This window comes from Porites lutea, chromosome 6 (genome assembly GCF_958299795.1).
Source record: "Porites lutea chromosome 6, jaPorLute2.1, whole genome shotgun sequence".
NCBI classification, from domain to species: domain Eukaryota; kingdom Metazoa; phylum Cnidaria; class Anthozoa; order Scleractinia; family Poritidae; genus Porites; species Porites lutea.
Window position 1 is genome coordinate 34,774,275 of NC_133206.1, and position 21,423 is coordinate 34,795,697.

At 39.1% G+C, this 21,423-nt stretch overlaps 2 protein-coding genes and 1 pseudogene across 2 annotated transcripts; 2 read left to right on the top strand and 1 right to left on the bottom strand.

The window, feature by feature from the left end:
- The first annotated feature begins 582 nt into the window (after nucleotides 1-582).
- Nucleotides 583-8,998, top strand: LOC140940548 (protein BUD31 homolog). Its single transcript, XM_073389535.1, has 5 exons — nucleotides 583-732; nucleotides 870-927; nucleotides 1,075-1,139; nucleotides 6,264-6,430; nucleotides 7,580-8,998. The coding sequence occupies exons 1-5, from the start codon at nucleotides 639-641 to the stop codon at nucleotides 7,628-7,630; spliced, it is 435 nt and encodes a 144-aa protein (XP_073245636.1). The 5' UTR covers nucleotides 583-638; the 3' UTR covers nucleotides 7,631-8,998.
- On the bottom strand, nucleotides 2,249-3,202 carry LOC140941092 (uncharacterized; annotated as a pseudogene).
- Nucleotides 3,067-5,394, top strand: LOC140941091 (uncharacterized). The gene has a single exon (XM_073390059.1). It carries the CDS (start codon nucleotides 4,117-4,119, stop codon nucleotides 5,173-5,175), a length of 1,059 nt encoding a protein of 352 aa, XP_073246160.1. The 5' UTR covers nucleotides 3,067-4,116; the 3' UTR covers nucleotides 5,176-5,394.
- Nucleotides 8,999-21,423: the final 12,425 nt, after the last annotated feature.

The following is a 21,423-nucleotide window of genomic DNA, read 5'->3' on the forward strand; positions in this document are numbered from 1 at the left end:
GTTATTACAGGGCAAAGACACCTATGTGTGTCTAGTGCACCCATGTGTGTCTAGTGTTTTCTCAATACAAAGCGATCATTTGGAGCTAGTGAATGGGGAAAGAGGAGATTTCCAAGAAAGTTTCGTGGGAAACCGAGAATGGGATCAATGTACGCGTGACTTGGGCCTTAATTAAATTTAGAGCTTTAGTGTGCCCAATAATCATCTTCAATTTACACCCCTATCACTCCCATAAGCGAAATGACTTACTTAATCAGTATATGGCCATGGGACATAGGAGCGCCTCTGGATTAAAAAGCGGTCGCTCCGCGGCACCTTTTCTTAGGTACAATCAAGAGAGAATAATCTTATTCTTTCTTGGTGCAATCAAGTATTCATGCCCGACTAGGCTCAAGTTCCTAAAGGTAGAAAAAACTATCCATTAAATTTTTCCCTCTCGATTTAAGGGATGCCTAACAGCCATCCCTGTCCCTGATGTTACAGTAAGACGGAGCCTGCAGTCTAGTTACCTTTCCAGCTGAAAAGGCTCTCTGATCATGCGCGACTAGGATTACAAGAGCCTGGGCACTAGAAAGCATATCAGACGTTGTCTTGCTGTTTGTGCTGTTTTATCTTTACTTTCAAGCTTTATTTTAGAAATGCCCAAAGTACGTCGCAGTAGAAAACCTCCTCCTGATGGTTGGGAACTTATTGAACCGACGCTAGACGAACTAGATCAGAAAATGCGGGAAGGTAAGCCGCTGATCCTTGCTCTTCGTCATTCACACATTTCGTACTCTTTGAACATGTTCGATAAACGATGCGATTAAAGACTGTCACATTTATCTCTCTTTGGCGGTGATTAATGCTCGTTTCTTTCCATTTATTAGCTGAGACAGAACCGCACGAAGGAAAGCGAAAAACAGAGTCTTTATGGCCCATATTTAGGTGGGTATTTATAGTTACTATGTTTGTATATAAATATAATACTGACAAAAGCTTTATTGAGATACCGTTTATACTATTGGCTCTTTAACTGTAGTGTGAAAAATGCTTAAGCTTATTTGGTTTGTTTTATTTTGCTTTCCAATCCAGGATCCATCATCAGAAGTCTCGCTATGTTTATGACCTATTTTACAGAAGAAAAGCAATTAGCAGAGGTATATATTATCTTTTCTTTTCTGTTTAATTTTTTTCATCCATTTGCTTTTGCTGTGTAACTCACAAATTACTGATATATATACATACGTACATGTTGCGGAGCAACTTCAGAATACCCGGCCACTCACGCCCTTTTTAAATCTACTGCTCCCGTAGTCCGCGGTCCGTAGTCGGCTAGCAAGTCAATATGTATTAAACTCAGTGTTAAACTGAAGTGCTACCGCGGTCCGCACTCCCGCAGTCGATGAATAAGTATTAAACTCAGTGTTAAACTGAAGTGCTACCGCGGTCCGCACTCCCGCAGTCGATGAATAAGTATTAAACTCAGTGTTAAACTGAAGTGCTACCGCGGTCCACACTCCCGCAGTCGATGAATAAGTATTAAACTCAGTGTTAAACTGAAGTGCTACCGCGGTCCGCACTCCCGCAGTCGATGAATAAGTATTAAACTCAGTGTTAAACTGAAGTGCTACCGCGGTCCACACTCCCGCAGTCGATGAATAAGTATTAAACTCAGTGTTAAACTGAAGTGCTACCACGGTCCGCACTCCCGCAGTCGATGAATAAGTATTAAACTCAGTGTTAAACTGAAGTGCTACCGCGGTCCACAGTCGCGCAGTCAATCAATAAGTAATGAGGTAAGCTCTAAACTAAATTGCTACCGCGGTCCGCAGTCCCGCGCTCGGTGACTAAGCAATGAGCTAAGCGCTGGGGGTCCGCAGTCCCGCACTCCGGGTGAATAAGCAATGAGCTAGGCGCTAGAATGAAGTGATACGGCGGTCTAAAGTCCCGCACTCGATGATTATCTAATGCTGCCGCGCAAAAAGTCCCGCTTTAAGATAAAGTAATGTAAACAAGCATTGCAACAAAGGTCATATTTTAATTTAATTTAATTGGTTTAAAAATGCAATGAAATACAAACATAGTAGAATATAAACTATATGTAGAATGTAAAAAAATGATTGCTACTTAAATGGTACTGTTGAAAAGCAGGTATTCAATACGAATGTAAAAAGCTAAAACGTTTCCATTCAACAAAATGGTTTTTGAATTATAATTTATGGAATGAAAATTACTCTTAAAAAGGAAATCTAAATTGACTGCTATGAACATGTTTGTTTGTCTTAACTTAATGTCGCTTGTCGTACAGAAATGGATTTGATTTAAATATTGCTAATTCGTGATGTAATTATTGGCTTGAAGATATTGTCTCATTGGAACTGTGATATCATTATGTAGAGGCTTGGCCAAGGCATTGTCAAATTCGCTTACACTGACATTCGTACAGTTCGGCCAAGGGTTTGGCTTGCTTTTCACAAATACCTTGCAGGCGCTTCTTGCTCGAGGAATTCTAAATTCCACAATTTTTCCAAAGCCATCTTGCATTAATGATTCTGTCGCGGTGTTAAATTCACTTTCGGCAATTGCACGTGCTGATCTTTTGCCATGTTTGAACGACCGATAGGAGACCACAGGGCCTTGGGTGATTAAGACGTTGTCCCTGACCATTTGTGTCAATTCCATTTATGTTCTCGAACAGTTCAGAGAAGTCACTGACTACCTCGGTGGATAACTGATCGGTGGCTGCCTCCATTTCAGTAAGGGTCGGACGAAAGGCAAGGGGGGTGGCAAGAAGGATTCTGTCCACTAGGCCGTGTCCTTGATCCATGCGTGCGATCAATTTGGCAGCGTTGACCAGTTGCGTGGAACCAAGGAGACAGAAGGGCGTATTTGGAGGGATCACTCTGGTTTCCTCTGTAGAGAAGTGATATGAGCAGCGCTCGCCCGAGAAGAGTTTGTAGAGAAGCTGGACATCTCCGGTAGCGTTGTCTTCATCGGACTTAAGAAGCTTGTTTATGATGTCGAAGACCTCTGGAGAGAGAATCATTCCTTTCCTCTTATTCGCAAGAAGTTTGACCAGTCCAGACGAGGTGGTCTTGCTAATGATGGCGTCAGTGAAGTCTAGATTTTCCAGTGGATCCTGGGCTGCATACTGGATAGCAGAAGATTTTCCTGTATGAGACAAAAGTAACATATTACAATTTGATAGGTAGCCTGATCAATAGAAGCTCTTTTAGTTTTTGATTGAACCGACAGCAAGAGTAAGTGCGGAAAACATATTGGCGTGCTGAGGGCAAGGTACTACGAGAAGTACAAGTGCATATAAAGAACATTCCAATTGAACTTACCCGTTCCGGGATATCCCACAAATATAGTAAATATGTTTAATGGTTGCTTGTGTGTGGTGATGTTAACTTGAGCGTTGTTGGACGCCAGTATGAATCCTGTAGTTGTTAGCAGCGAAGGAATAAAATATCCTTCGCAGCTTCCAACGGAGACGGCCTTATTCTTTACGAATTGATAAACGTCTTGGTTGGGAAATAGCTTCTGGTACGGAAACTGCACCGAATTCAGCCTTTTCTGAAGGTTGATCCATGTCTGTTCGTGCTGTTTGTTGAGTTTGGATACAGCGTACATTTTGATGTTGACGGCCAGAACGATTATTATCAACTGAAATTAGCCTGGACTGAGCAGGGAATAGCCCTTAGGGAGTAGTGCGGGCCGCCTTTGTTAGTGAACTTCATAGTATTGTATGGTTTGAAATAAGTTATTGTGTGCCACTTACAAGGTAATTGACTGCCCTATTCAAACGGACCCAATAGAGAAGGTGTGATATAAATGATTGAAACCGAGATGTAAAGGTTTTTTAAGACGCATGCCGAATTCAATGAAGGCAACAAATTCGTGTGAGGATTGGTAGTGTCGGGCGGGATTTTTTTCATTGAGAGGAGATTTTATTAATTGGAAAGGGCGGCGTACTTTATGAAACCTATTAGAAACGTTATTAGCATATTCAGTGAAGTGAAGTGACATCGATTCATTTGGTGTGATATATAATCGACAATTCCCGTAAAGTGAAAGGTCTGCGATAAGTGGAACTTATATTTTTTGCGTAATACATGTAGACATTGAAGTATGGACGATAAAGGAATACAAGTTGCAATAGGATCAAAACGTAGAAAAATCAATGCTGGTAGTCAAACAACAACATTAGAAAATCCAAAAGAGGAACGTGCGACGCAGTGTGGAATGTCTCTCACAGGGAGCTATGGTCGCAACTGCGAACACAGGAAGTGGCGATACGACAACCTGGTAGCGCGAATGCAGGACAAAGAAATGCTGGTACACTGGTTAATGGATGAAGGGCTGATGGCGAAGGAACGTTCGTGTCCGATGTGTGCTGGAGAAATGAGTTTGACGAGGTGCGAGGATCGATCGGATGGTTTGAAGTGGGAATGCAGAAAGCAAGTTAACGGTAAAAGACACAAGGCAGAAGTATCGATTAGGAAAGGAAGCTGGTTCGAGAAGAGCAAGATGACCTTAGAAGAAATTTTGAAGTTGACATATTGGTGGTGCCAGGATCTTGATCAGGCGCAAATAAAACATGAAGTAGGCCTTGCTGAAAGCACTGGGGTGGATTGGGACAGCTTCTGTCGCGAAGTTTGCGAAATCACTCTACTGGAAAACAGTGACAAACTCGGCGGAAAAGGAAAAGTCGTACAGATCGACGAAAGTAAATTTGGCAAGAGGAAATACCACCGAGGTCATCACGTCGAAGGCCAGTGGGTCTTTGGGGGAATCGAGGAAGACAGCAGGAAATGTTTCCTGGTGGCAGTGGAAAAACGGGACGAACAAACACTACTGCCCATCATCCAAAAATGGATTGAACCTGGAACTATTATTGTTTCTGATTGCTGGAAAGCGTACTCGAAACTTGAGACACATGGTTATGAACACCGAACAGTTAATCACTCAGTAGAATTTGTGAACAAAGACGGTCACCATACCAATAAAATTGAAGGTCATTGGAGGCATGCAAAGTGTAAACTACCTAAGTTTGGCGTTCGAAAGCATCTTTTCTCAACATATTTGGCGGAATTTATTTGGAGGTACATGCACCGCGATGAAGACTTGTTTAGTGTATTTTTGAATGATGTAAAGAAAGTGTATGCCACCAGTACAACAAAGCGTTAACTTTTCAAAGCATGTTACAAAATATTCCAATAAGTGTGCAAGGAATATTCGTGTCTCGCTCAGGTGCGTTTGACTCACGCATCTTGGATGTATCAGACACTATGAGCGTCGTGAACATTATATATACCCGGAGTTGCTGTTATTAAAAATAATGTTTTGAAATAGATTTTATGATGTAACTAAGGCAAAGGAAATTGAATATATTTGTTGTTCATACGATTTGTGCACTCTGTTATTTGCGACTGAGTAAAAGAGAGGAGTTCACTCATCAAGTTCAATTAACGTGTATTTTGCGATCATACATGTATGTAAATTATGTCGACTGCGGGACTGCGGTAGCAAGGATCAACAAGGTCAACACCAACGCGCACGATGCAAGCGGCATATTTCGTGATGTTTATATACAGATATTAGGTAAAGTATGTCGACTGCGGGACTGCGGTAGCAGGATTTGATGAATGATATTTCAGTGGCCGGGTCAACAAGGTCAACACCAACGCGCACGATGCAAGCGGCATATTTCGTGATGTTTATATACAGATATTAGGTAAAGTATGTCGACTGCGGGACTGCGGTAGCAGGATTTGATGAATGATATTTCAGTGGCCGGGTATTCTGAAGTTTAGCCCATGTTGCCTCAGTTTTGGCCATCTCCTAAAGTCACAAACTCTCAACAGAGACATTTGAATTAGTGAGACCATAATGCCATCCAGAGATGCCGCATTGCTTTACCATCCATTGCTTTACTATCAAACCAGGAAATGTTATTGTGTTCAATAAAAAAGCAAACCGGGCATGAGAAACTAAACCACAAGCAAGAACATAATGTTTTTTTTTGTGGCTAGTTGGCATGTCCTGATCTTTGCTGTGATTGGTTATAGCACAATAAACATTGACCTAATAATTTCGACATCAAAACCACAGAATGGCTCTAACTGAAAACCTACCATCTTTCTCTATGATTCTTCATCGGTCAGTACATCCTTTCATTTATTTTCACTCACCTGATAAATACATAAAATACCAATTAGGTCATTAATTGGCTAAAGGATCCCTGTTAACTGATCAGTCTTTTTTTTTCTTTTTAGAGCTGTATGAATACTGTCTCAAAGAAGGATATGCAGATAAAAACCTCATAGCAAAGTGGAAGAAGCAAGGATATGAAAACCTCTGCTGTTTGAGATGTATTCAGTGTCGAGATACAAACTTTGGCACAAACTGTATCTGCCGAGTTCCCAAAGCCAAACTGGAAGAGGTATGTCTTTAAAGTTAGTAATTAAATGACTTAGAAGGCCGCCAGCCATGGTGTTAATTTATCTGTTGTAGTTAATTTTTTATCTCAGGTAAATTTTGGTTTTCTTTTGTTTTTGGTCATGGTAATGTATGCCAATGAAGTTGAAACAAAGGAAAAATAAAAATCACCTGAGATAAAAAATTAACTACAACATTATATAAACATTCTTTTCCTTTACTCTTTGTCCAATTCAATGATAAAAATCTATGATTTGATTCTCAAGAGAAATATAAAAAATAGTGGGCTTGGACATTTATGTAAAATTATACTTTGTTTTTACACTCAGCATTTTGCCATCTCCGCCCTCAAATATCAATAGTTAGATGAGGCAAGCGGAGTGGAAAGGTTACAGCAGTCATAAATATGAAATAAAAAAAGAAGCTATGAAGATTATATTAGAGTAAACTTAATAAACTATACGGATAAATAAGAATTACAACAAACAAGCTAGAGTTAACAGTCTTACAGAATGGAATTACAAGACAAATCTACGAAAGAACTTATCAGTTATTAGTGCATTAAGTCGTGGCTGCAGATTTTGTGATTTTTTGTAGCAGAATTGGCACATTAACATAATCGTCTGTTGTTTCCATTATTGAGAGCAATAAGTCATGAAAATGCTTTTTAAATCTCCTTTCGAGAGTTGACCAAATTTGTTGGCAATTACGTTCCAAAGTTTAGCTCCAATCCTGAAAAAAGAACTTGAGTTTGATTCAGTCTTGAATTTTGGACATAATAATTTCAAGACAAAGAAAACCTGAATGAATTTGTACAACAATGAAACCCCTGGAATAGCCTTGGAATTAGCCTGAGAAAATAGCCAACCCTGTGAAATGTTGTGTGAGACGCAAGGGCAGATATTCCATACTGATGATGCATCACTAGTCTACCCAGATCAGTATAGTGCTTCTGATTGGTGAAGCTGTGGAAATTTGCTTCAACCAATCGGAAGCACTACCAAGAACTGGGTAGTGACACATTATCAGTATGGAAAATAAACATGATGTTTCAGAAAAAGTGAAATATTTTGCATACAAAAATGTGTAAAGAACCAGGGTTAAAGGCAAGAGAACTGTAGTGATTTGGGTTTACACCTTTGTTTCTTTTCAGGGAAAAATTGTTGAATGTGTGATATGTGGATGTCGAGGATGTTCTGGTTGATATACGTATAAAGAGCAGAGGATTTCAGTATTCTGATTAAGATACACATTGAAATATTTCCAGAGGTCCTGACAACACTACGTGTGTGCAGTGAACTGTAACTGCTTGCTTCCATGCATGAGGGCTAGAACTCTTGACTTAAGCAGAGATTTGTCGAAATCCACCATTGCTTTTTGTACTTAACTTACCAATCACCAGTAATTTTGTTTTTGTGTGTACATATATTAGTGTATTTTCTGACAATACCAAAATAGCCAGATAGTATGACTGTAGCACTTTTTAGATTGTTAAATTTTCAGAGCAAAAATAATCAAATATCCGTGTAAAACATTCAACTTTAAAAGCTCTAATGTCCTTGCCATTCTCCGTGCATTACAACTTAAAGCTTTACCAATCATGATTCAATAAAAGTGCCATACTATCCTGCAAACTAGCCATGGTTAATGTGGGGGAGCAGGGGTGGGGTTATTAGGGACCTTACGAAACTACGACGGCGACAGCAACAGGAACGTCAAATAAGCAATAGGTTTAATGAGCAAAACAACAACTCTGCACGTGCATCATGCTTTTTGTAAATTTTTTTGCAGTCCCTGCACAACTACGACATTAAATGACCAAATTTTAAGTTTACTTGGGAACAGGAACAGCAAGGCGATAAATTCTACCATCTCTGTCAGAACCGGGGCACGATCCCTTCTCTTCAGCTCCAAACTAAATTCCCTTCTTTGAAGTAACTGGGCCCCTTGGAATAATCATGAGCAAAAGTGAAAGGATGCGTAGTCTATTTTTCAGCGACGTTTTCATGGACGTCGGCGTTGTTGGATCTAAGGTCCCTATTGAAAACTTAAGCTTTTGTGATCATTTATGAGACTATTAGATGATGGTGTCGTTATAGAGCATTTTCACTTATATGGCTAGCAGTGATGCAAATTGACAAAAGAAAGCATTTACATAAGAAAAAATTTCAACTTAAACAAACATGGCAGCCATTTTATTGTTAAGGGACATCAAAGTGGTGGACGTGATGTCTTGTGAAAAGACTCTATAGGCACAGAAAATGGTTGTTAAGTAAAATTGTGGTGTAAAGAGATGGGTCATGGCTACCAAGTCTTTTGGACACCTATGTATGAGCCATGGTAATAATATTCAAAAGTAGCATTCCTTAATCCCTTCAAATGATACTAAGTACAGGTTACCATTTGAGGTTGCAGTTTACTTAATCAAACCTGGTTTGGTAAAGGTTAAAAGTTGTAATGTTCCTGCAACATCAACAAATCCTGGGCGACACAATCTACTTGTATTAGGTTAAAAAGGAACAAATGTTGTATTTAACTTCCTGGGATTTAATAAATTATATTACCAGAGAAATTTGTTTCCATGCATTAGTAATATAGTTCTTGTCCATTATTATTTACAAAAAGAAAAAAGTTGTTATGAAGTTAAAAAGTAGTCACTCTGATCAATAACAATGATCGGATGACAATTTCATGTGTCCCCTCCAGTAAATGCCCTTATAATGTTTACAAACCATATCTACTGAGGATACAAGTGTTAAGCTACTTTTGTTATATGTAAGGTCAAAACAGAAAGGTGCCACAGGGGTGAAACATGGGTAACTCTGTTTATGTCCCTTAGTGAAGTAGTGTTCTGATCATCCGTTTGTTAGAATGATTTTCAGAGGTACTGTCAGCTTTATCTCACCCCACGTTAGGAAATCCAGATTCTGAAACCAGGACAAACTTTTTATGCTTGTGTAATCCGGAATCCAGGGCTTTGGAATCTGGAATTTAGCTCCTGGAATCTGCAATCCTCTTAACAAGTGGAACCAAGAAACAAGTACCCAGAATCTGGTAAAAAAAATTGCAAGTTTTTATTTATTTATTTATTTTTTTTCTCATTCGGCAAAACAGGTCTGTAAAAAGTGTATAGAGGAGACATTTATCAAAAACAAGACTTTTAAGACATTAAAATTATCGATTTTTCAATAGTCGAAAAATGGGTATTTTCGCAATAAGCTATGACTTTCGTCAAACATTGCAAATTATTCATTTGTTTCTTTTTCAGCGAAATAGGTCCGCAAAAAGTGTTTGGAAAATCTATATTAAAAACAAGGCTTTTCAAATTATCAAAATATCGATTTTTTAATGGTCGAAAAAATGGGTATTTTCCAAAGGGGTTCGCCCATGAAAAATTGCAACACCTTTTAGACTTAAAAAAATCGATTTTTTAATGGTCGAAAAATAGGTATTTTTCCAAGGGGGTAAACGATAATTTTTGTCACAAATTGCAAATCTTTCATCTGTTTCTTTTCGGCAAAATAGATCTACAAAACAAAAAGGGTTTGGTAACGTTCTATTTAAAGCCTTAAGCCTTGCCCGTCGCGTTGTTTCCTTAGACAAGGAACTTTACTCCACTTTGTCTTTCTTCACCCAGGTGTATAAATGGGTACCGGCAACATACTGCTGGGGGGTAACCCTGTGATAGACTAGCATCCCGTCTAGGGGGGAGTAGTAATACTCCTAGGCAGGCTACATGCTAAGGAGACTGGGATAACTGAGTATCAGCAAATGCGTTAGCAAATTCCCCGTTAAACTGGGCGGATCCAGGGGGAGAGTGCAGGGGGTGCGCACCCCCTCCCCCCCCCCCACGCTATGATGACCTGCGACTTTATAATACAACTGGTATTCTGCAAAATAGGCAGATATGCATATCTATTCTCAGCATTTCACATTATTATGTTATTGCCTTGTCAAAAGAATTTTTCTTTGTATTCGCTGTTATAACTTGTTTACGTCACCAGTCAGTTACGCCATTCTTTTGTGGTGCACCCCCCTACCTAGAAACATCCTGAGTCCGCCCCTGTAGCGTAACCTGCGTTTAGTCACGCCCTTCTGCCTATCACGTTCAACCATAATTCGGAGTTAATCAGAGGGATACCTTACAAATCTTACTACACATTGATATTGAATAAAGAAGGTTTTCCTTTAACAGGGCGCGGCGCTTTGTGCGAGGATATGTTAAGATTGAGCGTTTACTCTTGAAATAAGAGGTTTACTTGTCAATAGGTCATTTTCGAATTTTCCAAAGCCTCTGTTTCAAAACGAGACTAACTGCGAAGCTGTTGATATGAAAACGACTTCTTATTATACATGACTACAATGACACATGTACTGCTTGCACTGAAGTAGTCTAATACGGACCAGTTAGGCCCGTTAGGGCCTGTTTACATGGAGGTGGGGGACCCCAGATAGGTGAGGTAACCCGCTTAGGTGGGGTGACCCGCCTGTCCACATAATCTCTCGTTTATGTTAAATGTTACCTCACCCCATCTGGGGTCCCCCACCTCCATGTAAACAGGCCCTTAATTTTACTGTGGCTTCACGGTGGAAGTGAAATAAACCTCAAAGACGTCATCATATCATTCAGATCTTCACGCTCTCCCTCTTACATCGAAGTTGAAGAATAAGTCAACGTTTTAATATCGCGGCTCAGTAGAACAGATGTTGATTGATCAGCTTGGATCCTTGTCCAGGCGCTAAGAATTCTTCATCCACCCATCCCCCATCCCCATAAAAATCCGTTTCAAAAAGAGATAGAAAATAATTACCGTAAAGTAGCTGCTCCCAGCTAAATATAAAAACTGACTTGCTTTCAAGTAAGTAAATTAAATCAGCACTCTCAGTATCTTTCATTGTTATTTCTAATTGGTATGTCCAAGGTGAAAAAGGAAACGTAAAAAAAACGATTTTCAGTGTATTATTTACTCTACGGGGGAAAAAGTAGGAGAAATTTGAAAATCTTAGGCTAATTTTGTTGCTTATCGATTTTTTTATCGATTATATTTTTATCTTTTGTTTTTTAAATCGAAAAGAAAAAACGAAAATTGAACAGGTCACTCACCTCCCCTCACCTCTCCCCTCCCCTCCCCTCCCCTCCCCCGGTATCTCCCCCAACATGACCGAGAAGAGCTTGGAACCAGGGGAAACCAAGATGGCGCCTCCAAAGGCGGCGTTGTTCAACTTCAAATCGAATTCGCAAGGATTCTGCACGAATGCGGCTTGTTCTTTCGGGTTTATGGTTCATTAACTTCTGGATTTTTTACCTGTAATGAAAAGAAAGTACTTTATGTGGAACAAAAAGGATCTGTATACAAACCCCAGTCAATGACGTGAAAGCACTGATCTTGCAACGAATGGAGAATTTTGATCAATGTACAGGTAAGATGTAACACGAAAATTTTAGAGCTAACGAAACTACATAGTACTTGCTTAGTTAAGAATTTTAAATCAGGTAGAATTGCTTGGATTAAGAGGGATCAGTTAGGGACGGGTGCATAGTCAACAAAATGTTTTGTGTTGGTGCAAAGTCACGTGCTCAATTCCCGGGTGTATACAAAACCTGAGCTGGCCCATGGGCTAGCCCAGATTTTGTGCACACCCCCAATTCCTTAGCTATGGACAGCTACAGAGTGGTTTATTTTTCCCCCATGTTTACGCTGTTTTCATCCTGTTTCTCTTAACAGTGACCAGAATCTAATTTTCCTTATGATAGCCCTTCGTAAAGAGTCAATTTCTTCAATACCCCCTTCCAAATTTTTTCAACTATTAATAAAGATCACCGGTAATATTAGTGTAATATTAGTGTAATATTAGTGAGGTCTGTTGATACATTAACAAACAAAATATAAAGTGGAGTAGAGAAATCAAGATGTCTCTGCTTTAATTTGTATTTTATTTCCATTTTTCCTTTCACCTATCTTCTCTTATTTGCCACCTCTCTTTTTCCCCTCGTGTTCCCATTTTTGTTTGCTGCAATTACTATCAATACAGTGAAGCTCTATGGGGACTACCCTGCAAGCTGAGGCTACATTTTTGCTGTGTCAGCTGGCGTGCGAAAAGTAGCCTCTTCCAACAAGCGTTCAAATCTGTCCAGAAATGTGGATGAATAAATTAAAAAAAACGGGTTTTTTCCTGTTCTTGACCTGTTTAGAGCATTGTGTGAGTCTTGCATGAGTCTTGTGTAGCAGATCAGAGTTGTCGTAATTTTTTCATTCCCGCAAAACTTAGCTATTTGATGACAGACCTAACAATTACTTTTGCCTGTGAAACGCGTGACGAATTTCGCGCATGCACGATAGAAAATTGAACGGTTGTCGGCAGAGGCTACTTTTTGCATGACAGCTCACACAGCGAAAATGTAGCCTCTGTTCACAAGGTATTTGGGGACACCCTCTGGAAAGTAAGAAGGTTTCCATTTCAGGAGCTGGTCACTTATAAGAACAGTTCTCAGTGTGGGACAGGGAGCTTGACAAACTAGAAATTAACATTGACAATGCAAAAACCTGTTAGTAAGTGTTTTTCTACACTGTTTTTCTGACAATGTTGTAATTGTTCAGTCACATACATAAAATTCAAATGGTGTTTTGAAGTGTAACTGGGCCCTTATGTGAGGAATTAAAAAAAACTAGGGCTGACATAAATTCATTTTGATGAACAGGGTTATAAAGTTGATATCGAGTGTACTGAAAAGCAAGATTTGGAGGCAAATAAGATTCCCTTTCATGTTTCCACTTACACAGGAGCTAAAGCAAAGCTAAAATTTAATTTAAACCTAATTCTATTAAAATACAAAAAAGCTAAAATCTAATTCATAAAACCTGAAAGTGTCTGCAGCTGCCCATGGGGATTGTCAGCTTACAGGGTTTTGTAAAGGCGGCCACAAGTAGAACTGTCCACTTTCAAGAGTATTAGTTATTAGTAAAATCCAACTAGTGGTCTATTAATAATTATCAATGCTGCATTCTGATTGGTTGAGCTACTACAAGGCTATATGTCATAGCCCACTAGTAGCGAAAAGCGCTGGATTTTTAGCGACAAAAAAGGATTAAAGTCTTGCTTTAAGTTCTTTTGTCTCTATATTTTTGACCAACTAGACTGGATTTTACTAAAACAATTATTCCTCTCACCCTCATGGCCTCTGAGTCAACAGCCCATTCGGCCTTCGACCTCATGGGCTATTGACTCAGAGCCCATTCAGGCTTGAGGAATAATTGTTAAAGAGAGCTTCCACCGTATTACTATTATTCCAATGAATTTATGTGTCCCCCCTTTCCCTATGCCACTCCCTTGTCTCCCTTTTGTTTCCATCATTGCTGTGCTTCTCTCATATTAATTTTTATCTCTGTGTTTTCCACTCACATTGTCCCCCTTCTATTATCTTGTAGTCATTACTTTCATTCAACAGCTTGTACCTATAAACCTTTGCTTTTTCTATACCACTTCAGATCCCCTGCGGCCTTTTTTCTCCTTTCTTTCCTGGCTCTGTTGTTTCCATTAATATGACTAGTGCCCCCTTCTTTATCTTTTACCTTGTTTCCCCTCTCAATCTTTTTTAATATTGTCACATTCCATTCACCACTTATTTGCCATTGTTATTTTCCCCTTTTGTTCTATTTTTGTCCTACAGTATTTTGTTAGATTTGTTATCACCTGTACCACCTTTTTACCCTTTCCTAGTTTCAATTTTATTATGCCGCTGTCCAATGCCACTTCACTTACGATGACCTTGCAATGTCTGTACCAATTCTATCTATCCTCTACCTTATATCTCTTTGTGCTTTTTATCTTTTATCTTATCACAATATTCTTCCTCAGCTAACGCCTCCCATTCCTCTTTCCTTTATTTGCTAGTTTTTCTGGGCATAGAACCTGCCCAATGGAAATGAAAACTGGGAAGACTTTAAGGTCTCAAGTGAGGTACCCCCTTCCCCCTCCTTACCCATTCTATAGTTGTGGAAAGATAAACACTAGGCCTGGTCACTGCCAGAGACTGTTAGGTACCTACAATCTTGGAAATAAAGTGTTGAGAATTTTGCACTTTCTAAATGCAAAGGCCCCTCCCCTCTCCCCACTCTGGTCAAATTTTTTGTTAATCCAGTGGGAATTCAACATTGTTTTTTTTGCAGGGAAGGGGCAGTTTTGTAGTTGCCAGTGCTTTCAAGAGCCTTAAATCTTAAAAATAGGCACAGTAACATCCATTTTCCTCAACAGTTTTGTCCAAGATTGTAACCACTAGGTTGTTTTTTTTTTGCCTAACATGAGTCAGTTCAGTGAAAGTGTTGTGTGCTGCCTGAGGCCTACAGTTTTTCATCTTCATCTGAGAAAACTGGAGCATCCAACTAATAATTTATTTATCACTTTCTCGTCAACTATTTCTAAGGCCCAGTTATAAAACAGATTTTTTAGACAGTGTTTGACAAAACCACAGTCTAATTTTAATTGTCCAATCCTGACGCCCAAGCATTGTTTACTGTTTGTTGATAGCGTCAAGGAGGCTTACAGCATATTAGTAATGGAAACAGGACTGAGTGGAGTCCAATTCAATCTGTAATCATACGAGTGATTAAAGTAGTCAGATGACCACAAAGCGGGAGTCTGATTTGTTTAATCACGAGTATGATTACAGACCAAATTGGATGACATGAAGTTCTGTTAATCATAACTTTTGTGATATATAAGGTTCTTTTTAAATCAAAACACAAGAAATTCCAAGATTTTTTTTGCTAGCAATGAAAAAAAAAGGCATTTAAGTACGTGCGTGATGGCGCATGACACATACTATCCTATTAAACTGTCCTATCAAGGCTGAAATCAGGGCAGTTGATAACCCATCAGATTTGAGAATTTTGTTATAGTTATGATTATAGTAGAAAGTTGGTAATAATCTAAACTGCAGTTTCGACCTCGTTTAAAAAACGAGCTTCAAGTGTTGATTTGGTCAGTAATAGAACCCTTTGACACACTCTTGTGAAATCAAGGACCCATACAGAAAATAAATAATATACAAACAAATTGAGCTAACCAATCAGTTCCCTTGTTCTATCCAGCACTACCCCTTTCTTTTTAAATAACTTTATATTTTACATGTGGCTGTGACTCCTTGATTTTCAACAACAGCAACAAGACTTTATTTAGCCAGGGTGAACTGAATTAACAAGTGATTTTCATCCAGACCCTGAAATGACACAATGGCAGGGCTGATGGAAGGAACCTATCCACCATTTAGCCACACATAACTGTGCCCACCCCTAAAGATTTGTTGAACTGTTCACACTGGTTTCAATGGTTTGAAACCATTTGGATTGATCAGTAAAGAACCTTCTGCAGGTTCACCTACGGAAACCTTGTTACGACTTTTACTTCTTCTAAATGATAAAGTTTGACCAACTTTCTGGCATCTGCCACTCTGTTGTCAGAGTAGCAGCACCAGTCAGAAGGCCTCACTAAACCATTTAATCTGTATCACTTCTTCTTATAAGTTTTTGTTTGATTGTAGCTCTAAGCCTCCAGTCAAGAGAGGACCAACAGATTAGTTGCTGATGAACAGTTGTTTCCCTGAAGAGTTCCACAGAGAAGATAGAACCAAAAGGTGAGTTTTTACATTAAACAGTTATTCTTCATGCACCTTAGAACAACTTCATACAGCTTGTTGTAAAAATGTTTTAGGGGCATTGCTACCTGTGTGCATTGTATTCATCTACAGTGTGTACCTAAAAATGTTAGGAATCTAAAAAATTAAATACAGTATAATAAAAAAGCTATAATGATAAAGAAAACTCAATCAATATGACTGGTATGACTACAGCTGTAAGATGACGAGGGTGTCTGGGATGAATAAGTTGAATGACTGGAATGACTAAGGTGACTATGATGACTATGATGTAATTGGGTTGACTGGGAAGACTAGGATGACTGGAAAGACTGGGATGACTGGAAAGACTCGGATGACTAGGATAACTGAGAAGGCAAGAATGACTGGGAAGACAAGAATAACTGGATGACTAGGATTACTGTTATAACAGAATGCTTTGTTGGCCAGAAAAGTCAAGTTGTAAAAAACTTTAAAAAATCGAAATTTTTCAAAGGGATTAGTTTGTTGATATTCTGGATAGAAAAGAATGCTTTTTTTACCCAGAAAAAGTGAAATTGTAAAAAAGTTTAAAAAATCAAAATTTTTCAAAGACTAAGCATTAAATATAGGAATGGCTCTGAGCCATTTTGAAGTTAGCCGCTGACCATAAGCGTTCATTAACCTTCATACACCCTCATCTTCCTTAATTAGCCTTTATTTACCATCATCCACTGTCATCTACCTCCATTAGCCTTTGTTTACCTTCATCCACTGTCATCTACCTCCATTACCCTTCCTTAACCTTCATACACCCTCATCTACCTTCATTAGCCTTTATTTACCTCCGTCCACTGTCATCTACCTCCATTAGCCTTCATTAACCTTCATCCATTGTCATCTACCTTGACTAGCCTTCATTAACCTTCATCCATTGTCATCTACCTTGATTAACCTTCATTAACTTTCATCCATTGTCATCTACCTTCATTAGCCTTCATTAAGCTTCATCCATTGTCATCTACCTTCATTAGCCTTTATTTACCTTCATACATCGTCATCTACCTTCAATGGCCTTTATTTACCTTCATCCGCATCTCCTACCTCCATTAGTCTCTATTTACCTTCACTCCCCTTCATCTACCTCCATTCACATTCATTTACCTTTATACCCTGTTGTCTGCCTCCATTAGCCTCTATTTACCTTCATACACTGTCATCTACCTCCATTAACCTCCATTAACCTTCATCTACCTTCATCAGCCTTCATTTACTTTCATCCACTGTCATCTACCTCCATTAACCTTCATTATCCTTCATACACCATTGTCTACCCCCATTAGCGTTCATTAACCTTCATTCACCTCCATCTACCTTCATTAGCCTTTATTTACCTTCATCCAGCATCTTCTACCTCCATTAGTCTCTATTTACCTTCACTCCCCTTCATCTACCTCCATTCACATTCATTTACCTTTATATCCCGTTGTCTGCCTGCATTAGCCTCTATTTACTTTCATACACTGTCATCTACCTCTAAACGACCTTATTTACCTTCATTCACCTTCAACTACCTCCATTAGCCTTCATTCATGTTCATCCACCTTCAACTACTTCCATTAGCCTCCATTTACCTTCACTCACCGTCACCATGTTTTGGAAAAGTCACAAAAATGGTATCTCATCAAAGTTGCCTGCTATAAAAGTGAGTGAGATTTCTAGATTTAACAACCTTTTTAGACAGAGAAACCAATGAACCCATCCCCAACTAAGCCCGTGACCTTAAGCAAGCAAAAAAAGAACATTCACAATCAGAAGTTACTTGTGTTCAGTGAAAACTAGCATTGACACAAAATAAGCATAAGTGCAATTGAAATGTAACTTCCTAATTATATATGAGTGATTGCATTGGTCAGACTTGTGGATCACCTTTTGCTTACACTATTTTCTCTTTCCATCCTGGCTATTTCAGGCCAAGATATGTCAAATAAAAAAAAAGTAAAGTGTTGTGCTAAAAACCTTGAAAACCTTGACCAGCGGTCAACCTGAAAAATATTCCAGGTGTCACAAAACCTGGTTCCAGTGGAAACCAAGCCCTACATTTGAGATCTACATAGTCTAAAGCACCTCGGGACTGCTTAACTTAATTTATTCTACATATCGCAGTTTGGATTGGCAAAGATTCTTTGATTTGTCATTTTCTTGAAAATATCGGACTGGCGGTCATTTAGTGTTTTCGAAACCACGACTGGCAGTCAGCCTGAGTGAAGGTTATTGGAGGTGGTAGATGAAGGTGAATGAAGGCCATTGAAGGTAGATGAAGGTGAATGAAGGCCATTGAAGGTAGATGAAGGTGAATGAAGGCTATTGGCTGTAGATGAAGATGAATGAAGGTTGCTGGAGGTAGATGAAGGTGAATGAAGGCCATTGAAGGTAGATGAAGGTGAATGAAGGCCATTGAAGGTAGATGAAGGTGAATGAAGGCCATTGAAGGTAGATGAAGGTGAATGAAGGCTATTGAAGGTAGATGAAGGTGAATGAAGGCTATTGAAGGTAGATGAAGGTGAATGAAGGCTTTTGGAGGTAGATGAAGGTGAATAAAGGTTATTAGAGGTAGATGAAGGTGAATGGAGGCTTTTGGAGGTAGACGAAGGTGAATGAAGGCTATTGAAGGTAGATGAAGGTGAATGAAGGCTATTGAAGGTAGATGAAGGTGAATGAAGGCTGTTGGAGGTAGATGAAGGTGAATAAAGGTTATTAGAGGTAGATGAAGGTGAATGGAGGCTTTTGGAGGTAGACGAAGGTGAAGGAAGGCCATTGAAGGTAGATGAAGGTGAATGAAGGCTGTTGGAGGTAGATGAAGGTGAATGAAGGCTGTTGGAGGTAGATGAAGGTGAATGAAGGCTGTTGAAGGTAGATGAAGGTGAATGAAGGCTATTGGAGGTAGATGAAGGTGAATGAAGGCTGTTGAAGGTAGATGAAGGTGAATGAAGGCTGTTGGAGGTAGATGAAGGTGAATGAAGGCTGTTGAAGGTAGATGAAGGTGAATGAAGGCTGTTGGAGGTAGATGAAGGTGAATGAAGGCTGTTGAAGGTAGATGAAGGTGAATGAAGGCTGTTGGAGGTAGATGAAGGTGAATGAAGGCTGTTGGAGGTAGATGAAGGTGAATGAAGGCTGTTGAAGGTAGATGAAGGTGAATGAAGGCTGTTGGAGGTAGATGAAGGTGAATGAAGGCTGTTGAAGGTAGATGAAGGTGAATGAAGGCTGTTGGAGGTAGATGAAGGTGAATGAAGGCCGTTGAAGGTAGATGAAGGTGAATGAAGGCTGTTGGAGGTAGATGAAGGTGAATGAAGGCTTTTGGAGGTAGACGAAGGTGAATGAAGGCTATTGAAGGTAGATGAAGGTGAATGAAGGCTGTTGGAGGTAGACGAAGGTGAATGAAGGCTATTGAAGGTAGATGAAGGTGAATGAAGGCTGTTGGAGGTAGATGAAGGTGCATGAAGGCTTTTGGAGGTAGATGAAGGTGAATGAAGGCTGTTGGAGGTAGATGAAGGTGAGTGAAGGTTTTTGGAGGTAGACGAAGGTGAATGAAGGCTGGTGGAGGTAGATAAAGGTGAATGAAGGTTATTGGAGATAGATGAAAGTGAATGAAAGCTATTGGAGGAGATGAAGAAGAATGAGGGTGAATGAAGGCTATTAGAAGTTGACGGATGGGAATGAGGGTGAAGAGGGTTTTTGTGGACAATGTTAGGCCATTGCTTCAGTCAGTGGTTTTCTTCAAAACAGCTAGGAGCCATTCCTGTAATTAACCGTTTCTTTTTCAAAGGGTTTAGTCCATGGTTTTTGTCAAAAAATCGAAATTTTTGTCTTGTCTGTTTTTGGGCAAATCAAGACAGAAAAGATTTTGTTTTGATATTCTGGAAAGAAAAGAATGTTTTTGAGACCAGAACAAAAGAAGTTTTAAAAGTCCAAAACATTGAAATGTTTCAAAGGGGTTAGTCCATGGTTTAGGCAAAAAATCGTAATTTTTATCTGTGTGAATTTTGGGCAAATCAAGCCAGAAAAGATGGTTTGTTAAAGGAGAAGTTCAAAATGCCAGGTTATTCACCGAAATTTCGACTTCCAAAGAGCTTTCCAACCCTATGAAATTCCCGTCTAAAGCAGCCCAAAATTCAAGATCTGGCAGCGGCCATCTTGGAGAAATCCTAGCAGCCTGGTGATGAGTACGTGATATGAATGCACTCAACTTGAGGTTGGCAGAAAGATTAAATCACTCAACACTTCTTTTTTGTTTGTTTTGGATTGTGTTTATTGTGATCATGATTTCTTGTCAGCTGCAAAACAAAGAAACAAGAAGTTTTGAGTGATTAAACAAACTTAGGTTGAGTTCATTGATGTCACACACTCATCACCAGGCTACTAAGAGTTCTCCAATTTGGCGACCGCCAGATCTTGAAGTTTGGGCTTCTTTAGACAAGAATTTCAAGGGAGTGGAAAGCTCTTTGGAAGTCGAAATTTTGGTGAGTAACCTGCCTTTGTATAATCTTTTTGTTGGCAAAAAGAAAAAATGCTGCCATTTTGGAATGAACTTCTGCCCTAATATCCTGGATAGAAAAGAATGCTTTTTAGACCATAAAAGTGAAATTGTAAAAAACACCAAAAAGTCAAAATTTTCCAAATGGTTTTTGTCAAAAAATAAAAATTTTTGTGTTGTGTGTTATTTTTGGCAAATCAAGCCAGAAAATTGCCTGAATTTCATTCTATTACTGTGAGTTGTTATTACTCCCTCAGTAACATCTGAATTCACCGGCTGTTAATGCCATCTAGTGACTACTACTTTGCTTTAATTCATGCAAAAAGTAAAACATGATTTTTAAGTGGCAAACCAAGAAATATCGTTGGGAAATGTCTACATGATACAGAATTGCTTTACCCTTTTTGATTGCAATTCATGTTTAATTTTCAAACTATCAACTGCATGCAGTACTCTGAACCCGGTTGTAATTCAATAATCAAACTCGGTCACAATCAGGCAATGAAATAAATACACACACGGAACACTTAGTTCAAAAACACAACGATTTGCTTTAATTGAAAAAAAGCTATTTGGTCCAGTAACAAAGAAAAAAGAAAACAAGGAAACAAGAAAGAAACGCTAACAGACAGAATCATCACAATTGACAGCGAATATAGCCAGACGGTCGAATTATAACTTTGATCTCATAAAACTTCGCATAAACAAAATCAATGTGGAAACCACAAAGTGGCTTTAAATGAAAAACCTACCGACTCTCTGCAATAATTCTTCATTGGCAGTTCAATTTAGCTATTCAGTTTTGAAGACAAGGGTAATTTTGCTGTTTACGATAAAGATTATCGAAATGTTT

Coding starts and splice junctions, on each gene's coding strand:
- LOC140940548 (XM_073389535.1), top strand. CDS start 639: ATGCCCAAAGTACGTCGCAGTAGAAAACCTCCTCCTGATGGTTGGGAA. Junction 733..869: donor AGATCAGAAAATGCGGGAAG/GTAAGCCGCTGA, acceptor TCCATTTATTAG/CTGAGACAGAACCGCACGAA. Junction 928..1,074: donor TCTTTATGGCCCATATTTAG/GTGGGTATTTAT, acceptor TTTCCAATCCAG/GATCCATCATCAGAAGTCTC.
- LOC140941091 (XM_073390059.1), top strand. CDS start 4,117: ATGGACGATAAAGGAATACAAGTTGCAATAGGATCAAAACGTAGAAAA.